This window comes from Panthera onca, chromosome B1, assembly GCF_046562875.1.
Source record: "Panthera onca isolate mPanOnc1 chromosome B1, mPanOnc1 haplotype 2, whole genome shotgun sequence".
NCBI classification, from domain to species: Eukaryota; Metazoa; Chordata; class Mammalia; order Carnivora; family Felidae; genus Panthera; species Panthera onca.
This window is the reverse complement of record NC_138342.1, coordinates 204,705,744-204,732,928: the sequence shown is the minus strand read 5'-3', so window position 1 is coordinate 204,732,928 and position 27,185 is coordinate 204,705,744. Positions and strand designations below refer to the sequence as shown.

Below are 27,185 nucleotides of genomic sequence, written 5' to 3'. Positions count from 1 at the left end.
GGTACGGCCGGGGGAACAGGTTTGGGGACAGAACAGCACGAGGTGTCACACAACGGGGTCGTCCCCTCCCCCAGCCCAGGGCCCAGGGGCCTCGCCCACAAGGTGACCGCGAATGGAAGGCCTGGCCACGGCAGGGCCTCACTGCAGGAGGATGAGAATGGCTCGGAGGTGGGTCTGGGAGAGGAATGGGGTCAGGCCAATATCAGGGCCAGGGGCGGAGGCGGCGGCCCCGGCGGTAGCAGGGCGTGGGGGGAACGTGAAGAGCAAGAACCCACGTCCGAGGGAGGACATGGCGTGGGCGGGGACTAGGGAGGGTGAGCAGAGACCAGGAGGAGACGTCAGCGGAGGGGCGGGGCCGGTCAGGGCGTAACCAGCGTGGGGCGTGACTTAGGAAGGTGGGCAAAGACCAGGATGGGCGTCAGCTAAAGGAAGGGGCCATCTTGGGGCGTGGCTAGCGCGGGACAGGGACTAAGGAGGTGAGCAGAGGGAGGGGACGGAGACATCCACTGAGGGGCGGGGCTGCTGTAGGACGTGACGAACGTGGGGCGGGGCATAGGGAGGGTGAGCGAGAACGGGACAAAAGCCGAGGGGTAGGGCCGGGGAGGACGTGAGCAGCGTGAGGCGGGGACTAAGGAGGTTGAACAGAGACCAGAAGGGGACCTAAGCGGAGGGGCGGAGCCAATGCAAGAGGTGGGCAGAGCGAGGAGGGGCCTAAGGGAGGGTTAGAGGAACCAGGGCGTCAGCGGAGGGGCGGGGCGTGTCTAGGACCTGTCCAGCGTGGGGCGCGGCCTTGTGAAGTTGAGCGGGGACGGGGCGTCAGCAGCGGGGCGACGCCGGCCACCGACGTGGCCAGCGTTGGGCGGGTCGCAGGGAAGGTAAGCAGAGAGGGTACCGCAGGGGAACGGGGCGGCCGGTGTAGGACGTAGCCAGCGTGGGGCGGGGCCTAGGGAGAAAGAGCGGGGAAGGAGCGTTTGCCAAGGGGCCGGGCCGGCGTAAAACGTGTCCAGCATGGGGCGGGGCTTAGGGAAGGTGTGCGAAGAGCGGGAAAGGCACGTCATCTGAGGGGCGAGGCCAGTGCTGGACATGTCCCCATTGGGGCGGGGTCTTGGAAGGCGAGGAGCGTCCGGGCTGTTGGGGGAGGGGTCACCCCCCACCCCCGCTCCGCCCAACCCTCCGGACCCGCCCCTCCTTCCATCCCACACGCCAGTAGGTTGGTTGCACCTCTCGGTTTGGGGGTGTTTCCGGTCCGAGGGAGCTGGCTGTTACTTCCCTAACTACCATGACTGTTTCGAGCAGTTCCAGGTGAGACTCCGAGCCCTGGAGCCTCTTGCACTGAACGCGCCGATGTGTCCCCGTTAGGGTGACAAGTGTGTTGGCTGGACACACCGGGCTGCGAGCGCGGGTCTCGCGGGACCACGGCGGCCGCGGCGGCCTCACTTGGCGCGGGATAATGGACCGAGCAGGGCAGGCAGGGTCTATGCTAGTGGCGGAGATCCGGCGGGATAGGCTGGACGTGGCCCAGAGCAGAGGGTGCTCAACGGGAGGCTGAGTGTACGGGACTTGGGGAGAAGCGTGGTTGTCACCGAGAATCGCCTTAGGTCGTTAAGTCGTCGTTGTATTGCAGCTTCACGTTTTCTTGGGCGACTTCCAGAATTATCTGAAGATTTTTTTTTTTTTTTGAGAAGTATGGGATATTCTTTTCTTTTTGTTGTATTTAGAGAGTGCAAGCGGGGGAGGGGCAGAGGGAGGGACAGAATCCCAAGGAGGCTGCACATCCAGCGCCGAACTATGCAGCTCTGGATGCCAGACCCTGGGATGATGACCTAAGTCAAAGTCAAGAGTCTGATGCTTAACCCTCTGAACCACCCAGGCGCCCCGAGGTGTATAGATATTCTAATCACTGTTTTTATTTTAATGTTTTAAGTCGTTGGGATAATTAATGAGGCTTGTATAATTGGTACCATTTAGGAAGCGTATTTTGCTTTCAACTAATGAAAAAGTAATTTTTCAATATGTGAGGACATTGGATATCTGAGGGATGTTTCTTGTTTGCCATTGTTAACCTTAAAAACAAAACTGCCACGGGGCACCTGGGTGGCTCAGTCAGTGAGTGTCGGACCCTGGATTTCAGCTCAGGCCTTGATGCTACTAGGGTCATGGGATTTAGCCACAGATCAGGCTCCACGATGAGCGTGGAGATTGCTTGGATTCTCTCTCTCCCTGTGCCCCTCTACCCTCCCCTGCGCGACAGCGAATGCTCGCTCGCTCTCTTTATCCCTCTGTCTTAAAAAAAAAAAAAAAAAAAAAAAAAGTAGAACTGCCTGTTATTTTAGCAGCAACTGATGGGGTTATTTGGGAATGAATAAAAGAGAATTGCAATCCTGGACAAACAGGCTTTAGAAAAACTGTAGGGAACCATGGGAACCAAGGGGAGGCTTGCTTTTTTAAGGAGAAAAGGGGTAATTTGGGAAGGTTGCTGTGAACTAAAAGTCCATTGGAGTAAACAGAGTTTGAAGTGTGGTGGCTTCTCACTGGCTGAACTGTTGTTCTGGGGGCTGAGGAAAAGGTCTCTTCCTCCTGCTGGACTTGTTGAGTAGTATCCACGTGCAAGGCCAAGTCCCGGAAGGGTCCAGTCCCTCTTCCTGTTGGGTCTGCAATTGACTGTGTGTTCTAGGGTGTGAAAGTTTTCCCTGCCACATCTGCCCACTCCATTTTAGGGAGGTTTCCTATTACTAGGTTTCACACCATAAGCATTAAAAATCAGTAAGGAAATTAGATCTTCAAATTTCAGTATCTTCATTTATACCTTTTTAAAGTTTTTATTTATTTATTTTGAGAGAAAGCATGAGCAGAGAGAGGGAAACAGAATCCCACGCAGGCTCTGCTATGTCAGCACAGAACCCAATGTAGGTCTCGAACTCATCATGAACTGTGAGATCATGATCTGAGCCAAGAAATCAGGACTTGGATGCTCAAACCACTGAGCCCTCCACATGCCCCAGTGTACACTCCATAAACTTTAACATGAAAGTTTAACATGAAAGCGTTAACATCTCTTTTTTATATTTCCTTTGGAAATGTGATCCTGGTTGGAGTTTGGCACTACCTGATTCCAGCCACTCATGCTGCATAACTTCTCAAAGATTATTTACAAGAGAAGACACTCTTCTGGCTTTCTTAAAACTTTTTTTTAAATTGTTTTAATGTTTATTTTTGAGAGTGAGCCACAGGGGAGGGACAGAGAGAAAGACAGACAGGATGCAAAGCAGGCTCCATGATGACATCAGAGAGCCCAACGTGGGGCTTAACCTCAGGAAACATGAGATCACGACCTGACCCTAAGTCAGATGCTTAACCAACTGAGCCACCCAGGTGCCCTCTTTCTCAAAACTTTTAGGTTGATTTAATATTAGTATTTGAACTCAAATCAATTCAGAATTTGGAAGACATATTTCTTTTAGGTAACAGAACAGTAACCACTATGGAGTTCCTTAAAAAACGGAACCCAGTGCTCCTCCAAGTCTCCAAATCTCCATTCCCCCGAGCTCAGCTTACTCCACTCAGACCTGCTGGGAAGTGGACTCTGATCAAGCAGCCAGGACTTTACACCATTGGTGGCTAAGTGGCCTTGACAGTTGGACTCTCTGTTTGCTTTTCTTTATCCCTCTCTGCTTACCTAGGAGTCCAGTGATACAATTCTGTCTGTGACCCATCCAGCCTGCAGACCACCTTCTCCGTCAAATCTTCAATGTTTAGGTGTTTACATAATATGTACTTGAGAGTCCCCACATTAGATGGAGTGAGTTTTCTTGGGTCTATGTGGAGCACATATCCCTATGAGAAGCTGAGCCCATAAGGTAGGTATCTTGAGTAAAGCAAACTGTATACACAATGTCTTTGAGTCTCTGTTATCTTGTGTCCCTTTTTTTCCAGGAGAAAATTCAACCCTACATGAATAAGTATTGTTTATTATAATGGAAATATTCTTAAACCACTTTTCATTAAGGTTACAAATTATTTCACGGGGCACCTGGGTAGCTCAGTTGGTTGAGTGTGTGACTTTGGATCAGGTCATGATCTCGTGGTTCACAAGTTCAAGTCCCGCATCGGGCTCTGCTGACAGCTCAGAGCCTGGAGCCTGCTTCCAATTCTGTCTCCCTCTCTCTCTGCCCCTCCCCCACTCACACTCTGTCTCTCAAAAATAAATAAATGTTACAACCTTTTTAAAAAATTATTTCACATAACTATGTGAATTTTGACTTGTGCATTGGCTTTTTCATGTGTGAATCTGCATGTTATCAAAACTCTCTGAAGAAAGAGCTCTGAACACATGGCTACAGAGCATACACACACAAACCACTGGTAGCGTTTGCTGAAATGTAGTAGCTGGTCAGGCCTGGAGCTTTATTGATTATTGATCAATATTATTGATTAATATTGATTATTGATGCTTTAATGGCATGGAGAACAATGATGAGTGATATCAGCTGATTCAACACATGACAAATCACATTGGTGATCTGTAAAGACTCAAAAGGATGACTGAACCTGATAGGTTGAAGATAGCATCTCCTCTCTCACCTGAATGACCATTGTCCTGTGACTGAATGTTAACACTCGACTGCATAACTGAGACAAAAATCAGGATGTCAGAACTTCAAATGACCCACCACTCCTGTATTGAAACCTTGAGCCACTCTGCCTCTTCCTGACACCGCGACATAGCAGCTGTCTCTCAGTCACATTGAGCTTCCATCAAGGAAGCTTGCCTTTTCCATTAGAAGCCCTGTACGTATCAAACATGAATAAAACATTGCAACATAAGAACTAGGATATCCTGGGAAATCTTTGCGAATTATATATCAACAGGGCAGAGCCTAGGGATTTGATATTCTCTTATTGTTTTCCAGGTTGAACGCTGCTCATGTTCTGTCTGATAAACACTAATTATCTTGCACTGCTAAGTTAAAGGGCAGAAGGGGGGCGCCTGGGTGGCTCCATCGGTTAAGTGTCCGACTTCGGCTCAGGTCATGATCTCGTGGTCCGTGAGTTCGAGCCCCGCGTCCGGCTCTGTGCTGACAGCTCAGAGCCTGGAGCCTGTTTCGGATTCTCTGTCTCCCTCTCTCTCTGCCCCTCCCCTGTTCACGCTCTGTCTCTCTCTGTCTCAAAAATAAATAAACGTTAAAAAAAAAAATTTAAAAGCGCAGAAGGAACCACCGGCTCCTGGGTGGCTCAGTCAATTGAGCATGCCACTTTGGCTCAGGTCAAGATCTCATGGTTCGTGAGTATGAGCCCCGTGTTGGGCTCTGTGCTGACAGCTTGGACCCTGAAGCCTGCTTTGGATTCTGTGTCTCTGCCCTTACCCTGGTCCCACTCTCTCTCTCTCTCTCAAAATAAACAAATCATTAAATAGTAATAATAATAATAATAATAATAATAAAAGGGATAGAAGGAACCAGCACTAGGAAGCCAACTATCAGACCCAATTTAAGTATGTCAGTCTTTTAAGATTCGTGCCTGCCTTCTCCACTCTGCCTCAGGTATCATTGTATTGGGATAAATGCCAACCAGGCATATAAGGAGCTCTGTCTCGGTAATTGTATATTAATGCTTCTATCCATTTTCCTTTCAAAACAAGCTTCCATATTGTCTTTTGTTTCCTAAAAATTACACAAACTGATTCTAATACTTTTTGCCAGTGATGAATACAGCACAAAACAAATGATACTTAATATTAAAACTTACCTTTTACCTGTCACCCAAGGGGGGTTATTGTGACTCTCTATCCCAGTGCCAACATCCACTTGCTAATTACAGTCCTGTTTGGCTTGTCCCACCTCAGGGCATTTGCACTTGTCTTTCTCTGTATGACTCTTCCTCTGATCTCCTCATGAATGATTGCCACGATCATTTCTCTACTTTCTCAGAACCATATTCTCTGAACATGTTTTTAAAACAACTTTTGTTTTCTAACAACAGATATTTTCAGGATTTATTCAACTATGCCATATTTACAACTGTGCCTCGGGCCCCCTGGGTGGCTAAGCCAGTTAAGTGTCTGACTTCAGCTCAGGTCATGATCTCACAGTCTGTGAGTTCAAACCCCATGTTGGGCTGTGTGCTGACCGCTCAGAGCCTGGAGCCTCTTCCAATTCTGTGTCTCCCTCTCTCCCTGCCCGCCCTCTCTCTTTCTCTCTCTTTCACAAATAAATACACATTAACAAAAAAAAAAAGTGTGCCTACAAGTTAAAGAGGGGAAACTCTTCTGTTTTTGGATTTTTTTTCTTATAGAGATCTTTGTAAGTTTTTATTCCTGTATAATTTATCAACATTCTGGGTCTTGAATCCATATGTCTGACCCCACTGCCCCTGCCATTCTGCAGAATGGATGTCGTGTTAGCAGGCATGAAAACTGCAGTAATCTTATTGTCCATTTCCATCAGAACTCTTGGGTGACCAAATGCATTGTCAATGAGCAGTGATATTTTGAAAAGGATTTTTTTTCTGAGCAGTAGGTCTCAACAGTGGGCTTAAATACTCAGCAAACTACGTTGTAAAGAGATGTGCTATCATCCAGCCTTTGTTGTCTGTTGATGGAGTTCAGCCAGGGTAGATTTAGTATAATTCTTAAGGGCCCCAGGATTTTCAGGATGGTACATGGGTGTTGGCTTCAACTTAGTCACCAGCCGCATTAGCTCCTAACAAGAGAGTCAGTCTGTCCTTCGCAGCTTTGAAACCACCCGCTGACTTCTCTCTGGCTATGAAAGTCCTGGATGGCATCTTCTTCTAACAGAAGGCTTCCAGTAGATTTTCCAACTTAAAAGCTGTTGGTCGGTGCAGCCACCAGCATGAATTTGTCTCAGCCAGATCCTCTGGATAACTGGCTGCAGCTTCTGTATCAACACTCGCTGCCTCACCCTGCAGTTTTATGTTATGGAGGCGACTTCTTTCCTTACTCCCACCAACCATCCTCTGCTCGCATCAGATGTTTTTCTGAAGTTTCTTCACCTCCCTCATCCTTCAGAGAATTAATTGAAGAGAGTCAGGGCCTTGCTCTGGATTAGGCTTTGGCTTCAGGGAATGGTGACCTTCTATACAGACCACACAAACCTTCTCCATATCTACAATAGGTCTGTTTCAGTTCACTGTCTTTTTTTTAATGTGTATTTATTTTTGAGATAGAGACAGATCATGAGCAGAGGAGGGGCAGAGAGAGAGACACACACACAAAATCCTAAGCAGGTTCCAGACTCTGAGCCGTCAGCACAGATCCCGACATGGGGCCGGATCCCATGAACCGTGAGATTGTGACCTGAGCCGAAGTCGGACGCTTAACCGACTGAGCCACCCAGGCTCCCCTCACTTCACATTCTTATCACCCATGTGTTCACTGGAGTTGCACTTTTAATTTCCTTCAAGGACTCTTCCTTTGCATTCACAGCTTGGCTGACTTTTTGGCACAAGACACCTAGCTTTCAGCCTGTCTCTTCTTTCAGCGTGCCTTTCTCACGAAGCTCATTCATTTCTAGCTCTTGATTTAAGGTGACAGACCTTGAACACTTAGGAGGCCGGTGTAGGGCTGTCTCATGGAAAAGAGGCCCCAGGAGAGGAGAAGGGGGACAGCTGGTAGGTGGAGCAGTCAGAATACACACAACACTTACTGATTAAGGTAGCCCACACCTATGGGCACAGCTCGTGGCACCCCAAAACAATTGCAATAGTAACATCAAAGATCACTGAGCACAGACCACAGTAACAAATATGATAATGAAAATGTTTTAAATATTGTGAGAATTCCCAAAATGTGACACAGAGATAATGTGAGCAATTGCCCTTGGAAAAATGGCACCGAGTAACATGGCGTTGCCACACACCTTTGTGAAAAGCAGTATCTGTAAAGCACAATACAACAAAGTGTGCCTGCCTGTAGTTAAGACCTGGAGGAGAAGAGGTTGTCTATTCTTCTGGGCCCAGGCCACCACCTTCAGCAGCCCCCTCCTCTTCATCTCCAGGCAAGCAAATGAAATCCTAGAGCAGACCCTTCCTCTTCTCCAAGTCAGATTTAGTTGACATGCTACCGACTGCCATGCTCTACACGCACAAAATATGATAGGTTCCATGAATAAATTATACCTTCAATGTTCATTTCCCCATACATAGGATGTGTTTCAACTATTTTTGAATAATACGAAAAAGTATATACGTCTTAGGATCTGTCTTCATATATAAAAGAATAAATTACTTGTGAAGGAAAATCAGGCAATGTATTTTCATTTCAGGCACAGGCATTTGGTTCCCAAAAGAACAGTTTGTCCTTTTTTTCTTCTTAATGTGTTTGTATCAAATATAAAAGTGAACCTATAGTAACTCTCAAAAGGGAGCATAATTTTTACAGCGGGAATTTAAGGTAATCAGGTTCTCGTTTCCCTGGTTCTCTGACACATTCCTGTCTTGCCAGCCTCGTCAACTGCACCATCCTTGAGGCAATGAGGGCTTCTGCTCATCAGAAAGGAGTGTCTGCGGTAGGAGACTGTGGACCAGGCTTGTGCCACACAGAGAGTGGAGCTCTATTAGAGAGTAAAAAGGATACGTGGTCAGATCCTGCGTTGTTTAAGGGCTCATTTAGAAGAGATCATTTAAAGAAATTTTTAAAAAACAAGGAAACTTTGTGTACAGAATCTCAAAGGATATATCTTTTAGGAAAACTTGTAGTAGAAAATACAGATGTTTTAGTCAGTTTCCTAAAAACTTATTTGAGCAAAGCCTTAGGACTCCCCATGGAGGTAGGCAGGAGCACTATTAGAGACTTTCCCCCCTCCCCTGGTAACAGAACTTGTGTAAAATTGCTGAGAGAAGCCAAACCATTTGTGTCCCAGGGGCAGAGAGCAAACTACAGTCGGGTGAGTTGGGTGGACTGGACGGGGAGGCAGGCTAGTGGATTTCTGAAGATGATGGCAGGTCTAAAGGTCCTACTTGTAAGGCCAGTGAGAAAGCAGGGAAGAAGTTAAAGCTGGAGAGTGTTAGGAATGAAATGTGTGCTTGTAAGTGATATTAGCCCCACCCAGCAGCCTCTGGAGAGGGGAGTGGTTGCTGGAGGTTGAGCTCTAGAAACACTCTTGGACACCGGAGACCAACCTGCAGGCTGGTGAGAGCTTCCATCTGCTGGAGGGTAATCCTGCCCACCTCCATGGGGACTGATGGATCCTGCCCTGGGGACCCTTCTGGACCTCACCCGTGTACCTCTTCATCTGACTGTTCATCCTTGTAATAAACCAGTAAAACTGAGTAAAGTGTTCTCCTAAATTCTAGGAGTCATTCTAGAAAATTGCCAAGCCTAATTTGAGGGATTGTGGGAACCCTTGAATCCACAATGCTCTCGGCAGAAAATGTGGGCGGTCTGGGCACTACATTTATGGTTGGCATCTGAAGTAGAGGAAGTCTCATGGGGCTAAGACTTTGAACTTGTGGGATCTGATGCTGACTCCAGGAAGATGGTATCCAGAATGAACTGAATCCTTGGACACCCAGGCAATGTCAGAACATTAGTTGTTGGGGTGAAGAAAACTATTTATACGAATTTTTAGATTTTGAGCAATCCATGACTGTTGTCTGTCACAGGGTGTTGGTCGGTAAGTGGGTGGAAGAAATGGACGTATAAGGGAGGTAAGAAGGCAGAACTAACAAAACAGGCTTTTTTGTCTCAGATGTTATTGAGCACGAGCCATGTAACCAGGCATTGGGATAGGTCCCGTGTATGCAGTTGGAATAAAGTTGCCTTTTTTTTTTTTTTTTTTTTTTTTTTGGTCCTGCATGCATGCAGAAAAGAGTGCATGGGGATTGAGGTGGGCAGTAAAAGGGATGGAATTAGGGGCTGATAGACTTTAAGTGGTGTCAGTGGTTGAGCTGGAAAGAGAGAGGCTCTGATTGCTGGAGGGATCTCCGGTTCTTCATCTGACAGGGCATTCCTGGTAAGACCTGGCAGGGGGCTATACCTCTTAAGAGGACCATGTTTAGAAATCTGAGTTTGGGAAACAGAACACAACTGAAATCCTAGCTGTATCATTCCTTAGCCATGTACTTTCCTCATCTTGCTAAAGTTTCCTGAAACTGTGTCACGTGTCCATGTCATTCTGGGCTGCAATAATAAAATACCACACATTGGTGGCTTAAACAACCGACATTTGTTTTTCACAGTTCTGGAGCCTGGGAACTCCCAAGACCAAGGTGTCAGCAGATTCAGTATCCTTGCTGTGCCTGCCTTCTCACTGGGTCCTAACTTGGTAGAGAGAGAGAGAGAGAGAGCTGTGGTGTGTTCCTCTAAGAATTACTCCAGTCCCTTCATCGGGGACCTCCTCTCAAGACCTCATCTAAACCTAATTACCTCTCAGAACGCCCCACCTCCAGGTACCATCACATGGGGAGTTAGGGCTTTGACATACGGACTTGGGTGAGGCTGGAGGGGACACTGCCATCCGGTCCATAACAGTGACTGTACTGAAAACAGCAGGATCTATTCTGAGGATTAGTTAAGTGAATGTTCTTAAGTTTCCAAGCAGAGAGTCCTATTGTTAAACTTTGAATTTGTCTTCCTTATTTTTTGGACTCCAGGTGTAAGGAGGTGAGTTTTGTCTACTTTTGTTTGTGATACAATATCATTTTTCCGTGAAATACATTTAAGTACAAACAAAATTTTGGTAAGAATTCAGACTTTACCAATATGTTTAAATATACAATTTATGAAATGCTGGGGTCTCATTTGTGGTGATGACTAATATACGACAATATTCCAGTTACAACTTTACTAAAATGTCAGATTGAACAAATATATTCCCTTATAAAACAAAACCTCTGCATTGTACGTTTTCTAAGTCAGGCACTTTTAGGTTTGGGGTTCAGGGAGGGAATTAAATATCCCTATGAAAAAGTTGGCAGTTAACTTAGAAATAATGATTTTCATTGCCTTGTCTGAAAATAAAAAAGAATATTTCTATCTTATTGACGAGCAGCAGTAGCCAAAGCCTTGTCACTTCTGACCCAAGCAGAAGTGAGAGCTCCCGCAATTGTCTCAGAGCATGTGGCGTGTTCTTGTAGGGGGAGCTGGGGGGTTGCATGCAGGCGCATCAGGGATTCATGACCAGGGGGTCTGGGAATTGTGGGTAAGACTGGAGTCTCTTGGCTTCTCTCTCCTTGCCCAGCTTTTCCTGCATACGGTTTGCACTCTCTGTGAGTGGAAATCCGGAGGAAGAGACGTGGTGGCCGAACCCTTGATGATGCAACTGCAGGTGGGTGGATATGCGATCCTTCTCCTGAATGATGCCTCTGTTGCCTGTGGCTGGGAAGGCTTCTCTTGGCCCAAGTCTTCGAAGTGCATCCAGGCAGTTTTCAAGGGTCTGGGTTCTAGTTCATTGTTGCCAGGACGCGCAGATACTTTTTGTTGGTCAGGGATGGATCAGGAAGAAGTCTCCTTTCCAGCATTTACACCAGTGCATCTCATGCTCCTTAAGGATGTCCTTGCAGGAAAGAAATATGTAGAGTTTTCCTTCCTCATGCAGTGTATGGGCTTGGTTGGGGGGTGATTTACCCGTGGGCCATGGTAGTGGCTGCGGTGACCTCGGCACGTGGTGACAGGTGCTAGAGATGAGCAGGACCAGCAGTTTACACTCCACTGAGGAGGCGGGCCTTTGAGCAGGTCAGCTCTGCAGTTTTCCAGAGAGTACAAGAAACTTTTGTGTGAGAGAGGAAATCAGCCATCATTTCTTTTCCCCTCAGTTTTAAGCTTACTAAAGGTTTGGTAACATACACTTGACTAATCTGGAAACTTCCAAAGATGACTAAATCCTCTTTACTACCCTTATCCCTTTTCACCCATTTCCCCCGTTATAATTAAACTTTTTAAAATTGGAAATCTGAAAACAGTGCCTAGGGAGTATTTTTCAAAAAATTAACTCTGTATTTGGCAGAATGTGGATAAAACTAGAGTCAAATTTAGAATCCTGTTGCAATTTTAGAAGGATTAGAGAGGCTACAAGTAATCGAGAGGATTCTATTGCCTTTCAACAGAAAAAACAGGATTACCATACGGAGGATTGATGCAGTCATCATTGTTGTTAAGAATGGAGAGCTCACTGCACGAGAGATCACTGTGGGGCCATCCTTTGGACGAGCCATCTCAGGAGCCCCTAACCGGACCACAGGACCTGTCTGCCCTGATACCTTATAAAGAACAAGTGAGTTTTTAAGATGAGAGGTGTGACTTGTTGACCCCAAATTCTGCATGAGAGTTGTTCATCCTGCAGAATGCTGGGCATTGCTTCATAGGTGTCTACCTTTAATGTTTATATACCTACACTTGTACATATGAAGTGTTTGCTGTAAAAGAAGCAACTGCACATTACCTCATTGGAACTCTCAGTATATATATATATATATATATATATATATATATATATATATATGTATATATATGGGTGTGTGTGCATGTATATCTGTGTGTGTATATATATATACATATATATATATGTATATATATATACATATATATACATATACACTTACATATACATATACACACAAATATATTTTTTTCTTTTTTTAGTAATTTCTACAGCGAGCATGGGGCACACACTCATGACCCTGAGGCCAAGAGTCACATGCTCTTCCAACTGAGCCAGCCAGGTGCTTCTCACTACTATTTACTATTTAACCTAGGTTATAATTGCCACCCAGGACATCAAAATTGCCATCTTACTGGAAAATTTCCAGGTTATTTCCTATTGACATTCCTTTATGATAAAGTAATTGTGTGTGTATTTCTGTTTGAATGTGTCTGAAGGGCAGGAGGCAGATTGGCACAGTAGAACATTTGATTTGAACCACAAATGGAGTCAGTTTTCTATACATACAGCTCCCCCATCTGCTATCACTATCATGTGACAGCTGCCCCTAGGGATTGTTCAGCCTGGCCCTACTGAAACAATATCTGATATTTTAGGAATCTGTGACCTACAAAGATGTAGCTGTAGACTTTACCCAGGAAGAGTGGGCCCTGATGGACACATCCCAGAGAACGCTGTACAGAGATGTGACACTGGAAAACATTAGTCATCTGGTCTCTGTGGGTGAGTCGGTCACATGTGTTCATTCATCCATCCTTCCATACATCTGTCCATCTTTTTGTTTATTAACCTTGTATCCAGGAGAGCTTCCACATATTCTAATTCAGCTGTCTGCTCTAACTGATTTTTTTTTGTATCATTTCTGAATACTAGATGGAATTTGTAACTTTCTTTACTTTCATCATGTGTGTTACATGATAATTTGAATACAGACTTCTTGGCCACGAGTGTGTATCTACTGCACTTTCTCCAAGACCCAGAACAATGCTGGGAATACAGTGCATATTTTTTGAATGAATAAACATCCTAAATATTTTTCTGTCCTAAGCAGTGTGGGAATGGTGAGCACGGTAGAAAATATAACATCTTGTATCACTTTCCACATAAAACTCCACAGAATATTCTGGTGGAGCTTATGTGTATTGTATTCCTTTGAAAATAGTAATCCCCTTGTGAGAACATTTAATTCCTTCTGGCTGCAAACACTAAGCCTTCTGCTCTCTCTCAGCTTGGGCAGGAGCATCAGCAACCAGAGATCATACTGTCTTTGGGTGCAGTGTCAGGCTGAGAGCCTTTATCAATGTTTTTAGTGTTCAAGGTGTTATTCTCTGGGCTGTTCTTCCACACTCATGTTCTTCCTCAGCTGCCTGTACAGTAGAATATCAGGTGCTGTTCTCGACACGGAACTGCAAATTCACACACCATTCTCCATTGATATAGGGTGTCATTTCTTCAGATCAGATGTGATCTCCCCGTGGGAGCAAAGAGGGGAGCTGTGGAGGGAAGAAAGAGGACCTCCCCAAGGCTGGAGTCCAGGTGAGCTGCAGACATGCGCTCAGTGTGAGAAGGCTAGTGAGTAAGCAGGGTCTTATTGATGTCAGTGCAGATTTCCTTGAGTGAACGACAGCTTCAGAAACTGTGAGTGGCCAGTGAGACAGCATTCCTCAGATTGTGTCATTATTTCTCCCACATCAGTTTCTCTTCATGTACCTGTACTTACATTTCGCCTCAGGCAAGCAATGTTCCTGACCTCATTGGAGGTGAAATTTCACATTGTGTTCTGTGTCATGATTTCTAGTGTCCTTCTTTTAGGATTTCCACTCTGATATTCTCTGCAACAGCCCATCATTATTTTATTTTTCTTTCACTTAAACATTGAGTTTTGTTCTAACTGATACTGTTCTAAAATGTATGTCTATTCACCAGTATTTTCCTCAATTTCACATTATTTGGTCATGTGTGCTTACCTGGTCTTGTGAGCTTGTCAACACTTTAATTCCCCTAGTCTACTCAAGGTGTTTCTCAGGTTTATTTCTTTTTTTCCTCGATTATTTTAGGCATGAAAAAAAGCCATAACAAGCAAGAAATAATATCTATGCAAGATATCTACCTGAAGGACCCACCTAACTGCTGGACAATAGTAAGTGTCATGAGGAGGAACCTTGCCTATTCATGTTCAAAGACCTGGGTGGAGCCTAAGTCATCAGTTGTAGAATCACATAACAATTAGTATAAGTACCTTCTCACAGAATGTGATTGACAATTTAAATCTGGGGAAGAAATTAGCCTGGATTTAAGCTATAATTGTTCTGAGAAATGGATAATTGCATAACCATGGTTTATTGGCATGACACATAATGATATCTTCAAAAACACTCAGCCCTCCAATAAAGATGCTACCAAGGGTAAAAATGTTTGTGCATGTCAGTGATGAACACCCCGTGTGCATGTAAGTGATCTGGGGAAGGTTTTAGTTGGAGATTACCACTGAATGGCCAGCCTGGAATTCGTAGGTAGAGAACTGGGTGTATTCATGTTTGGGAGAAGTCCTATAACAGTCTCTCATCTCTTTCCCAACAGCAGAAACGTCATGCAGGAGAAGACCTCTCTGTATATAGTGGGTATGAAGTTTTCATTCACACCTACACACTTACGCAACATATCTTAACTGACACTGGACACAAACCCTATAAGTGTAATGAATGTGGAAAACACTTCACCCGAAACGCCAACCTTCATACCCACAAAATAAGTCACACAGGAGAGAATCCATTTGTTTGTAATCAATGTGGGAGGCACTTCAGGTATTTTTCATCTTTAACTAGACATAAGCGAATTCATACTGGAGAGAAGCCTTATGAATGTCATCTATGTGGGAAAGCCTTTGTTCGTAGTTCCCTTAAACAACATCAGAGAACACACACTGGAGAGAAACCATATACATGTCCTCTATGTGGAAAAGGCTTCGTTACAAGGTCTAATCTTCGAGAACATGAGAGAACTCACAGTGGAGAGAAACCATATACATGTCATCATTGTGGAAAAGCCTTTGTTCAAAGCTCTTGTCTTAGAAAACATGAGAGAACTCACAGTGGAGAGAAACCATATAAATGTCATCTATGTGGAAAAGCCTTTGTTACAAGCTCTAATCTTCGAGACCACGAGAGGACTCACACTGGCGAGAAACCATATAAATGTCATCTGTGTGGAAAAGCCTTTGTTCAAAGCTCTTGTCTTAGAAAACATGAGAAAACTCACACTGGTGAGAAACCATATACATGTCATCTATGTGGAAAATCCTTTGTTCAAAACTCTTATCTTCGAGAACATGAGAGAACTCACACTGGAGAGAAACCATATAAATGTCATCTATGTGGGAAAGCCTTTGTTCGAAGCTCTTGTCTTAGAAGACATGAGAGAATTCACATTGGAGAGGACCCATATACATGTCATCTGTGTGGAAAAGCCTTTGTTACAAACTCTGATCTTAGTAAACACAAGAAAACTCACACTGGACAGAAACCGTATACATGTAGTCTATGTGGAAAAGCCTTTGATCATACCTCTTGTCTTAGAAGACACGAGAAAACTCACAGTGGTGAGAAACCATATACATGTCATCTATGTGGAAAAGCCTTTGTTCAAGGCTCTAATCTTCGAAAACATGAGAGAACACACTGGTGAGAAGACATATCATTGTCTTCTGTGTGAAAAAGCCTTTGTTCAAAGCTCTTGGTTTAGAACACATGAGAAAACACACTAGAGAGAAACCATAAACATGTCATCTATGTGGAAAAGTCTTTGATATAAGCTCTGATCTTAGAGACCATAATGGAATTCACTCTAATTCTAGTGAATGAATATGGAAGTGCCTTCAGCCACATTACTAATGTGAAACCAGCCAGAGGACTCAGGTGGGGGAAGTTCCATGGTCATATTCATTACAGAAATGCTTTCATTTTTAACTCCTCCTTACACAACATGAGTAAACTACATTTGGATGAACCCTATATTTATAATCAAGGAGGAAGACACATTAGCTGGTCTCTGGTCATAGGTAGCACAAGAACATCCAGTATGAATACTAATCTAAGTATTAGATTAGTGGGAATTTTTAAGTGGGAATTTACACAGGAAAATCTTTACAGATGGAGGTCACTGTAGGAGAATAACAGAAAAATTAATGCTGGAGAAGTTATTCATTGTTACATGCATGGAAAAAAACTTGACTAGTAGAAAATCTATTGTAGGCAAGTGAAGCTTCACACTCTGTATTATAGTAAACGAATGGCAGCCTAAGTGATTTTTAATTCCTTAGTCAACATGTAGTTTCTCACACTGTATATATAGCATTACTAAAATCAGATGAAAGGTTAGACTTTGCATTAGAAATCCCTGAGTAGGAGAAACATTTATCAAGAAAGTCCTAGCACACAATTTAGACATTAATTTATAATTCTGCCTAACAGCCTATTATTATAAAAATGTAAGAAGGGTAGCATTGTGACATCATCTGGCAGTTCTAAATTCAGAATTTTGTAACTTTTTTTTTTTTGGTTCCTGGAACTGCATATGAAGCAAAGTTGTTGCTTAAAAAGCCATTATGTTGGTCAGGGTCCTATTTTTCATGCAGCAATAGTAATTATGATGATTGGATTCAACTAGAAAGTGTCTTTGAATATTAACTGAAAAACATAGAACACAAGATGATGCGTCATTACTACATATTGTTAACCACATATGTAGGTCGTAATGATGAATTAAAGATTCTTATATAGTTTGTGACTGAACCCTGTATAAATTTTCATTTTAAAATGCCATTATTGAAACAAAGAAGGGTATTACCTAACAATAAGGGGGTCCATTCAACAACAGGATATAACATCTGTAAATATTTATGCGCTCAACATAGGAGCACCTACATATATAAAACAAATACAAACAGATGTCAAGGGAGAGACAGTTATGCAGTAAAAGGGGGATGTTAATACACACTTTCATCAATGAACGAATCATTCGGACAAAAATCAGGTAACATCTACCATAGGTGACACGTTAGATGAGATGGACTTCACAGAGGTACACCGCACACTTCATCCCAAAGCAGCAGAATAACATACTCTTGGCAAGTTTCCATGAGACATTCTCCAGAATTGGTCATAGTTACTGCCTGTTAGTAGCAATGAGTACTTTTTTTTTCTCTTTTACCCAAGCCATGTAATTGCCCCTCTTCCTCGCTCTCCTATAAAGCCCTTGCTTTCACCCCACAGATAAGACACTTTTCTGTTTACTGCTGGAATCGGTGCTCCCCAAACTGCAAATCTTTAATTCCAAGTAAACACTCATCTGCCTCTCGTTGCAGCTCTTGTTTTCAGGTGGCAATGGGGACAAGTAATGTTTCTTTTCCTTTCTTGGCCAGGCGCTACAGAGCGTGACCTGGGAGAGCTGACTTTGGAAGGAACTCTATTCTGGCTCTCCCAGTTTTCAGGATCCAACCCGCAGCTCCAGAATGAGTGTGATCACTCTGCCACTGCCTCAAAACGTGCCATCATAGGCCACCAAACGATTGAAGAAAAATAATAGTTTAAAAAAAACTTTTAATATTTATTTATTTTGGAGAGGGAGAAGGAGAGAGAGCATGAGCAGGGGAGGGACAAGAGGGGGAGAGAGAAAATCCAAGCCAGGCTCTGCGCTGTCAGTGCAGAGCCCGATGTGAGGCTCAAACTCACGAACTGAGATCATGACCTAAGCCAAAATCAAGAGTCAGATGCTCACTCGACTGAGCCACCCAGGCGCCCCTCCATTACATGTTTTGATGACTGCCCCGCACCGGTGTGTTCGAACTTAACAACTCTGCCACTCACAGCCCCCATCACTGGTGCACACAGATTTCCCCATCTCTGAACCATTCAGACCCTGGATTCCAGTTTTACACTGGTCAGGATCTGGCCTTTCCTTCACCACGGCCCTAACAAGTCTCACAGGCCTGATGCCACGATGCTACTTTCCCTTCTCCCAGGCTCCCCAGTGGCCTGTGGGCCTGTAGTGGACTCGCTGGTGCTCCGGGGTTTGACTGTTGCCAGGCAGACCTTGCTTTTCACCTCCTGCATGCACTGATCCCACGGTGAACAAAACGCCCTCGACACACACACACACAATCTGATAACATGTTCTGACAATCACATGTAGACCTTCCACCCTGACCACACTCTCAACGGACACAATTATGGCCAACACCCCCACAGTCAGACAACGCAGGGACACACAACTGTGTACAGATCATATGACTATATACTTTCTGACCACACAGAATTGGTGACACACATATAGTCATCATATAAAGGGAATCTGGCTGTGCATGTGTGTTTTGGTGTTGAGGCGTTTCACATGTTGCCATCAACATGACAACCCAGGGCTTAGAGGGGAGAGGCTCAAGGCACAGAATGTGTGCTGATGCCCATCAGAGCCTGGCAGTGCTCGTTCTTGGTATATTGTGTAAGAGGCAGGTGGAGCCTAAGGATCTGCATACTAAGTGTTTGATACAAACATACCAGCCAAAAAAAATTTTTTTGGTAGAAAAAAATGCAGAAAATTTAGCCAGGGTCCCGTGAGAATGCATGAAGGATTCAGTATGAGTCCAAACTGTCAGCTGAGGATTTTTCCTCAGAAGATTCATATTGCTTTTAAAACTTGCATATAAATGTTGTATACATATAAACACTGAAGCATTCTTTGCGTTAAAATATTTCAAGTAGGGGTAACCTGGATGGCTCAGTCGGTTAAGTGTCCAAATTTGGCTCAGGTCATGATCTCACAGTTAGTGGGTTCGAGCCCCACATTGGGCTCTGCACTGGCAGTTTGGAGCCTGGAATCTGCTTCGGATTCTGTGTCTCCCTCTCTCTACCCCTTGCCTGCTTGTGCAGGCTTGCTCGCTCTCTCTCTCTCCCAAAAGTAAATTTAAAAAAATAAAATATTTGGCGTGCCTGGGTGACTAAGTCGGTTAAGCGTCCGACTTCGGCTCAGGTCATGATCTCACGGTTCATGAGTTCGAGCCCCACTGACAACTCAGAGCCTGAAGCCTGCAGCCTGCTTTGAATTCTGCGTCTCCCTCTCTCTCTGCCCCACCCCCGCCTGTGCTCTGTCTCTCACAAATGAATAAACGTTAAAAAAAATTAAATAGAAATAAAAAATATTTGGAGTAAAAGAAGTTCAGTTTCTGCCATGACTGAGTAGATTTTATTGGTCTTACCCATAAAAAGCAACATCAAAACCTGATTAAAATATACAGATCTTTGAAGATTTGTCATGTTACCTGTTTAAACAGGAGTTTTTGAGGTACAATCCATGAGACTAGGGAAATCCAATGAGATGATTGGCACATCCACACTGGATTTTCTACTGAGGCAATTGAAAATTAGTGGGGTGGGAGAATGAAATTCCAGGAAAAAAGATGGAGCCTTTCTGGGCTTGGTAGAAATAAGTTTGAATTTTGTGCATGCAAAATATTGGGGCTTTTGCTTCCAGATAAGGTGTGAGTAGAGGTGGAATAACAGTAGAAATTAAATATTCACTTAAAAGGTGTATTTGTTAAAGTCTAAAACGTTGTGGAACCAGAAAGGATTACCTGAACTGAGATTCCACCCGGGGAAAAGCCTTCGTTAGTGGAGGTGAGATCACCAGACATTTCCACACCTGAAGAAATTGCTTAGTATGGACACTGACAGTCTCAGGGAGAAAGACATCACCAGGGAATAAAAACAAGCTGATAGGCACATAGACTGTCGTGGCAGCTTGAAATCAGCAAGAGTCCCCCCAAACGGGGCTGCTTTTCTTTACAGGCTATTAGGTCGGGACTGGCAAGAAAGGTGGTGTAATACAATCCCATGGTTTTGGGAGATTACTTCCAACAGCAGGAAGACATCCGCAGTGATTTTAGAAGAATGAACCTGAAGGCATGAAGGTCAGATTCACTCCAAATCAAAGTGGCAACACAGGCAGAGCGCATTCCGATTACAGAATGGGGAAAATGTGATGTGTCCCAATTCTATCTGCCTAAGGAAGGGGATAGTCACCATCTCTATGTAAAACAACATCAGTGCCAGCGTCTCCCTTTTAGAAGATCTCAGAGCAGCGCCCTGCCGGCTCAGTCGGTGGAGCATGCAACTCTTGATCTCGGGGTTGTGAGTTCAAGCCCCATGTTGGAAATCAAGATTACTTAAAAGTAAAGTCTTCAAAAAGAAGGAGAAAAAGGAGACGGAGGAGGAGGAGAAGAAGAGGAAGAAGAAAATCTCAGGTATACAAGAAAAAAAGTAAGGAAACGTGATTGGAGGTGGGAGTAAAAGACAAATATAGACAAGACCAAAAAACCCATGCATATTTTTAGATTGGAGTCACGAAGAAAGGAATTTACAATAATTATGCTAAATAGAGTAAAGTAATAAAAATATATTTAAATAGAGACAAGTGCAATGGCTCTGGTTTTAGCGAACTCTGGTCTATAAGTGAAATTAATGGAGGAGGTTAACAGGCTTTACATAGAAAACCAAACTAGTGGGGCGCATGGTGGCTCAGTCAGTTAAGTGCCCAACTCGGTTTTGGCTCAGGTCATGACTCACAGTTCGGGCTGATGGCGCAGAACCTACTCGGGATTCTGTCTGTCTCTTTCTCTGTCTCTCTGCCTTTCTCTGCCCCTCCTCTGCTTATGCTCTCTCTCTCTCCCTCAAAATAACTTTCAAAAAGTTAAAAAAAAAATAGAAAACTAAATTAGTGAACTCGTGGATGTTTATATGAAATATTCACACAAAAGCCCAAGAGATAAAGTGGGGGAACTGAGAAAGACATTGTAATACCCTTCAAAAAGCACAGGATAATTAGATTCTCAGTGTTCCCACGTATGAAAGAGGGATATTAGTCATTTCTAAATGAACAGTAGGAGCCAGTTACTGCCTTGTCCTCCTGAAAGAGGAGAAGCTCTCTCTCTCTCTCTCTCTCTCTCTCTCTCTCTCTCTCTCATCTCGGACTTCTACATGTATTTATGGGAGGGACTAATACGGGACTCATTCCCATTTAGTGATTTGGGGATTCATGGCTGTTGAGAAAAATCAGATTTTCATACCCTCTTTCTGTGCTACGAGTTTTGCCAAACAGTATACAGCCTGTCACTAGAAGAGATGATGATTTTTTTACATGATTATTTAGATTCAAGTTAGTTGACATATAGTGCAGTACAGGTTTCAGGAACAGAATTTAGTGATTCATCACTTACATACAACAGCCAGTGCTCAACACAAGTGCCCTCCTTAATGCCTGTCACCCATCTAGCCCACCCCCCCCCCCCCACGTCCCTCCATTCATCCTCAGTTTGTTCTCTTTATTTAAGATTCTCTAGGGGCGCCTGGGTGGCTCAGTCAGTTGAGCGTCTGACTTCGGCTCAGGTCATGATCTCACGGTCCGTCAGTTCGAGCCCTGCATCGGGCTCTGTGCTGTCAGCAGAGTCTGGAGCCTGCTTCAGATTCTGTGTCTCCCTCTCTCTGCTCCTCCCCCCACCCATGCTCTGTCTCTCTCTCCCTGTCAAAAATAAATTTTAAAAAGATTCTCTTATGGTTTGCTTCCCTCTCTGTTTTTATCTTTTATTTCCTGTCCCTAGGCATACCTGTTTGGTTTCATAAATTCCACATATGAGTGAAATTATATGATGTTTGTGTTTCTCTGATGACTTATTTCGCTTAGCATAATACACTCTAGTTCCATCCACGTTGTTCCAAATGGCAAGATTTCATTCCTTTTGATTGCCGAGTAGTATTCCAGCGTGTGTGTGTGTGTGTGTGTGTGTGTGTGTGTGTACACACCAACTTCTCTTTTATCCGCTCATCAGTCGATGGACCTTTGAGCTCTTTCCATAATTTGGCTATTCTTGATAGTGCGGCTATAAACATTGGGGTGCATGTTCCCCTTAGAATCAGCACTTTTGTACTGTTTGAATACCTAGTAGTGCAACTGCTGGGTTGTAGGGTGGCTCTATTTTTTAACTTTTTTGAGGAGCCTCCATAGGGTTTTCCACAGTAGCTGACAGTTGGCATTCCTTTCAATGATGCAAAAGGGTTCCCGGTTCTCCACCTCTGTGCCAGCACCTGCACCTGTTGTTTCGTGAGTTGTTAATTTCAGCCATTCTGACAGGTGTGAGGTGGCATCTCCTTGTGGTTTTGATTTGTACTTCCTTGATGATGAGTGACGTTGAGCATTTTTTCGTGTGTCTGTTACCCATGTGGATGTCTTCTTTGGAAAAGTGTCTATTCATGTCCTCTGCCCATCTCTTCACTGGATTAGTTGTTTGTTGGGTCTTGAGTTTGAGAAGTTCTTTATAGATTTTGGATACTAACCCTTTATCTGATATGTCATTTGCAAATATCTTCTCTCATTCCGTCGGTTGTCTTCTAGTTTTGCTGATTGTTTCCTTTGCCTTGCAGAAGCTTTTGATCTTGATGAGGGTCCAATAGCTCATTTTTGCTTTTGGTTCCTTTGCCTCCGGAGTCAAGTTGAGTAAGAAGTTGGTGCGGCCAAGGTCAAAGAGGCTGTTGACTGTCTTCTCCTCTAGGTTTTGATGACTTCCTGTCTCACGTTTAGATCTTTTGTCCACTTTGAGTTTATTTTTGTGTATGGTGTTAAGAAAGTGGCCCAGGTTCATTCTTCTGCATGTCGCTGTCCAGTTTTCCCAACACCATTTGCTGAAGAGACTGTCTTTATTCCATTGGATGTTCTTTCCTGCTTTGTCAAAGATTAGTTGGCCATACGTTTGCGGGTCCATTTCAGGGTTCTCTATTCTGTTCCATTGATCTGAGTGTCTATTTTTGTGCCAGTACCATATTTTCTTGATGATTACAGCTTTGCAATACATCTTCAAGTCTGGAATTGTGATGCCTCTAGGCTTGGTTTTCTTTTTCAGGATTGTTTTTGACTATTAGGTCTTTTCTGCTTCCATACAAATTGTTTGTTCTAGCTCTGTGAAGAATGCTGGTGTTATTTTGATAGGGATTGCACTGAATATGTAGATTGCCTTGGGTAGTATCAACATTTTAACAATGTTTGTTCTTCCAATCCATGTCCATGGAATGTTCTTCCTGTGTGTGTGTGTGTGTGTGTGTGTGTGTGTGTGTCTGTCTTCTATTTCTTTCATAAGCTTTCTATAGTTTTCTGTGTATAGATTTTTCACCTGTTTGGTTAGGTTTATTCCTAGGTATTTTATGGGTTTTGGTGCAGTTGTAAATGGGATTGATTCCTTGCTTTCTCTTTCTGCTGCTTCATTATTAGTGTCTAGAAGTGCAACCGATTTCTGTGCATTGAGTTTTGTCACGGACTATGAGTCTGGAGTTCTCTCTTGTGCAGCAGAAGAGTGGACACAGAAGTGAATACAAGAGAGGCTAATGTCCGGGAGGAGACGAGAGCCCCAAACAGGGGTTTCGTCTCCATATTTATTGAGCTCACGAGATATTACCCGTGTAGTGAACGTGAAGAAAACAAGATCTTACACACGTGAACACAGAGCAAACAGTCACATAGCAATCATTAACTTGTGTGAGTAAGAAGCAAAGGGTCTGGGGGGCATGTGGAGTTTGTGATCAAGGTACATTGGCACCAGATGGAAAGTAATTTCCTTCAGGTGATATAACAAGTTTCCTTCGTGATCCCATTACAGTATCTCACTAGCTAACCTCGGGCGTTTTCGCCCCGTGGTGGTGGCTTTCCTCCCTAAGCATTTTTCTATCCCATTACGTAAATAGAATCTATTTCCCCAAGATTTTAAATCCTGCGACTTTGCGGAATTCATGGATCCGTTGTAGCAGGTTTTTGGTGCAGTCTTTTGGGTTTTCCACATAGAGTATCCTGTTGTCGGTGAAGAGTGACAATTTGACTTCCTCCTTGCTGATTTGGATGCCTTTTATTTCTTTGTGTTGTCTGATTGCTGAGGCTAGGACTTCCAACTCTATGTTGAATAACAGTGGCGAGACCTTAGGGAGAAAGCGTTTCTGTCGCCTTCCTGACCTTAGGGGGAAAGCTGTCAGTTTTTCTCCCATGAGGGTAATATTAGCGGTGGGCCTTTCGTATATGGCTTTTATGATCTTGAGGTATGATCCTTCTATCCCTACTTTCTTGAGGGTTTTTTTTGGTTTTTTTTTTTTTTTTTTTTTTTTTTGTCAAGAAAGGATGCTGTACTTTGTCAAATGTTTTCTCTGCATCTATTGAGAGGATCATGTGGTTCTTATTATTTCTTTTATTAATGTGATGTATCACATTGATTGATTTGTGGACATTGAACGAGCCCTGCATCCCAGGTATAAATCCCACTTGATCCTGGTGAATAATTCTTTGAATGCCTGTTGGATCCGGTTGGCTAGTATCTTGTTGAGAACTTTTGCATCCATGTCCATCGTGGATATTGGACTGTAGTTCTCCTTTTTAGTGGGGTCTTTGTCTGGTTTTGGAAACAAGGTAATGCTGGTGTTGTAGAATGAGATTGGAAGTTTTCCTTCCATTTCTATTTGTTGGAACAGCTTCAAAAGAATAAGGGTTAACTCTTCTTTAAATGTTTGGTCGAATTCCCCTGGAAAGCCATCTGGCCCTGGACTCGATTTTTGGGAGATTTTTGATTACTGACTCAATTTCATTACTGGTTATGGGTCTGTTCAAACTTTCTATTTCTTTCTGTTTCAGTGTTGGTCACTTAGATATTCCTAGGAATTTGTCCACTTCTTCTGGATTGCCCAATTTACTGGCATATAACTGCTCATGATATTCTCTTACTTTTGTTTGTATTTCTGCAGTGTTGGTTGTGATCTCTCCTCTTTCACTCGAGATTTTATCTATCTGGGTCCTTATTCTTTTTGATCAATCTGGCTACGGGTTTGTCAACTTGTTAATTCTTTCAAAAAACCAGCTCCTGGTTTCATTGATCCGTTCTACTGGGTTTTGTTTTCGTTGTTTTTTTTTTCCTCGATATCATTGATTTCTGCTCTAATCTGTATTCTTTCCCATCTTCTGCTGGCTTGGGGCTTTGTTTGCTGTTCTTTTTCCAGCTCTTTAAGGTGGCAGATTAGATTGTGTAGCTGAGACCTTTCTTCCTTCTTTAGGAAGGCCTGGATTGCTGTATACTTACCTCTTATGACTGCCTTTGCTGCATCCCAGAGGTTTTGGGCTGTCGTGTTATAATTTTCATTAGCTTCCATGTACTTTTTAAAAATGTTTGTTTATTTTTGAGAGAGAGTGCGAGTGGGAGAGGGGCAGAGACAGAGGGGGAGACAGAATCCCAAGCAGGGTCCAGGCTCTGAGGTATCAGCACCAAGCCCGACACAGGGCTCAAACTCACGGACCTGAGACGGTCACGTAACCGACTGAGCCACCCAGACACCCCGGCTTCCATGTACTTTTTAATTTCCTCTTTAATTTCTTGGTTAACCCATTCATTCTTCAGTAGGATGTTCATTAATCTCCGAGTATTTGTGGCCTTTCCAAATGTTTTCTTGTGGTTGATTTCAAGTTTCATATCATTGTGGTCTGAAAATACACACCGTATGATCTCGATCTCTTTGTACTTGTTGAGGGCTGATTTGTATCCCAGTATGTGATGTCTTCTGGAGAATGTTCCATGTGCACTGGAGAAGAACGTATATTCTGCTGCTTTAGGATGAAATGTTCTGAATATATCTGTTAAGTACATCTGGTCCCATGTGTCATTCAAAGATATTGTTTCCTTGTTGATTTTATACTTAGATGATCTGTCCATTGTTGTAAGTGGGGTGTTGAAGTCCCCTACTATTATGGCCTTATTATCAGTGAGTTTCATTATGCTTGTGATTATTTGATTTATATATTTGGGTGCTCCCAAACTGGCGGCATAAATGTTTACAATTGTGAGATCTTCTTGGTGGATAGGCACCTTGACTGTGATATAATGCCCTTCTTCATGTCTTGTTACAGTCTTTATTTTAAAATCTAGTTTGTCTGATATAAGTACGGCTACTCTGGGTTCCTTTGGCGACCATTAGCATGATAGATGGTTCTCCATTCCCTTACTTTCCATCTGAAGGTGGCTTTGGGTCTAAAATGGATCTCTTGTGGGGCACCGGGGTGACTCAGTCAGTTGAGCGTCCGACTTCAGCTCAGATCATGATCTCGCGGTCTGTGAGTTCGAGCCCTGCGTCGGGCTCTGTGCTGACAGCTCAGAGCTTGGAGCCTGCTTTGGATTCTGTGTCTCCCTCGCTCTCTCTGCCCCTCCCCCGCTCATGCTCTGTCTCTCTCTCTCTCTCTCTCTGGCAAAAATAAATAAACATTAAAGAAATTGAAAAAAAAATAAAATGGATCTCTTGTAAGCAGCCTATAGATGGATCTTGTTTTCTTATCCATTCTGATACCCTGTTTCTTTTGATTGGAGCGTTTAGTTCATTGACATTTAGAGTGACTACTGAAAGATATGAATCTATTGCCATTGTGTTGCCTGTAGAGTTTGGAGTTTCTGGTGATGTTCTCTGGTCCTTTCCAGTCTTTGTTACTTTTGGTCTATTTTGTTTTGTTTCATCCTTTCTCCCCTCAGAGAGTTCCCCTTAAAATTCCTTGCAGGGCTGGTTTAGTGGTCATGAACTCTTTTATTTTTTGTTTGTCTGGGAAATTCTATCTCCCTTCTATTTTGGATGACAGCCTTGCTGGAGAAAGGATTCTTGGCTCCATATTTTTCTGATTCAGCACATTGAATATGTCCTGCCACCCCTTTCTGGCCTGCCAAGTTTCTGTGGATAGGTC

The 27,185-nt window shown here is 43.6% G+C and overlaps 2 protein-coding genes across 4 annotated transcripts in view; one reads left to right on the top strand and one right to left on the bottom strand.

Annotated features, from left to right (window-relative positions):
• The first annotated feature begins 720 nt into the window (after positions 1-720).
• On the top strand, positions 721-20,848 carry LOC132677049 (zinc finger protein 705F-like). Of its 2 annotated transcripts, XM_078445189.2 has the most exons (10): positions 726-875; positions 3,681-3,857; positions 10,195-10,404; positions 11,196-11,282; positions 12,061-12,227; positions 12,992-13,118; positions 13,836-13,931; positions 14,453-14,535; positions 14,976-15,016; positions 17,815-20,848. In XM_078445189.2, the coding sequence occupies exons 5-10, from the start codon at positions 12,090-12,092 to the stop codon at positions 17,828-17,830; spliced, it is 501 nt and encodes a 166-aa protein (XP_078301315.2). In that variant the 5' UTR covers positions 726-875; positions 3,681-3,857; positions 10,195-10,404; positions 11,196-11,282; positions 12,061-12,089; the 3' UTR covers positions 17,831-20,848. The 2 variants fall into 2 exon arrangements, with proteins under 2 accessions (XP_078301314.2, XP_078301315.2); XM_078445188.2 differs by having other exon boundaries at positions 721-875; positions 14,976-20,848.
• The window catches only part of LOC132691459 (uncharacterized), a 64,168-nt gene continuing 45,456 nt past the window's right edge, over positions 8,474-27,185 (bottom strand). For both annotated transcript variants that reach the window (XR_014137661.1, XR_014137660.1), the window contains one exon: positions 8,474-8,567. The gene's annotated coding sequence lies outside the window, so the exon portion shown is untranslated. The remainder of the gene's footprint in view (positions 8,568-27,185) is intronic.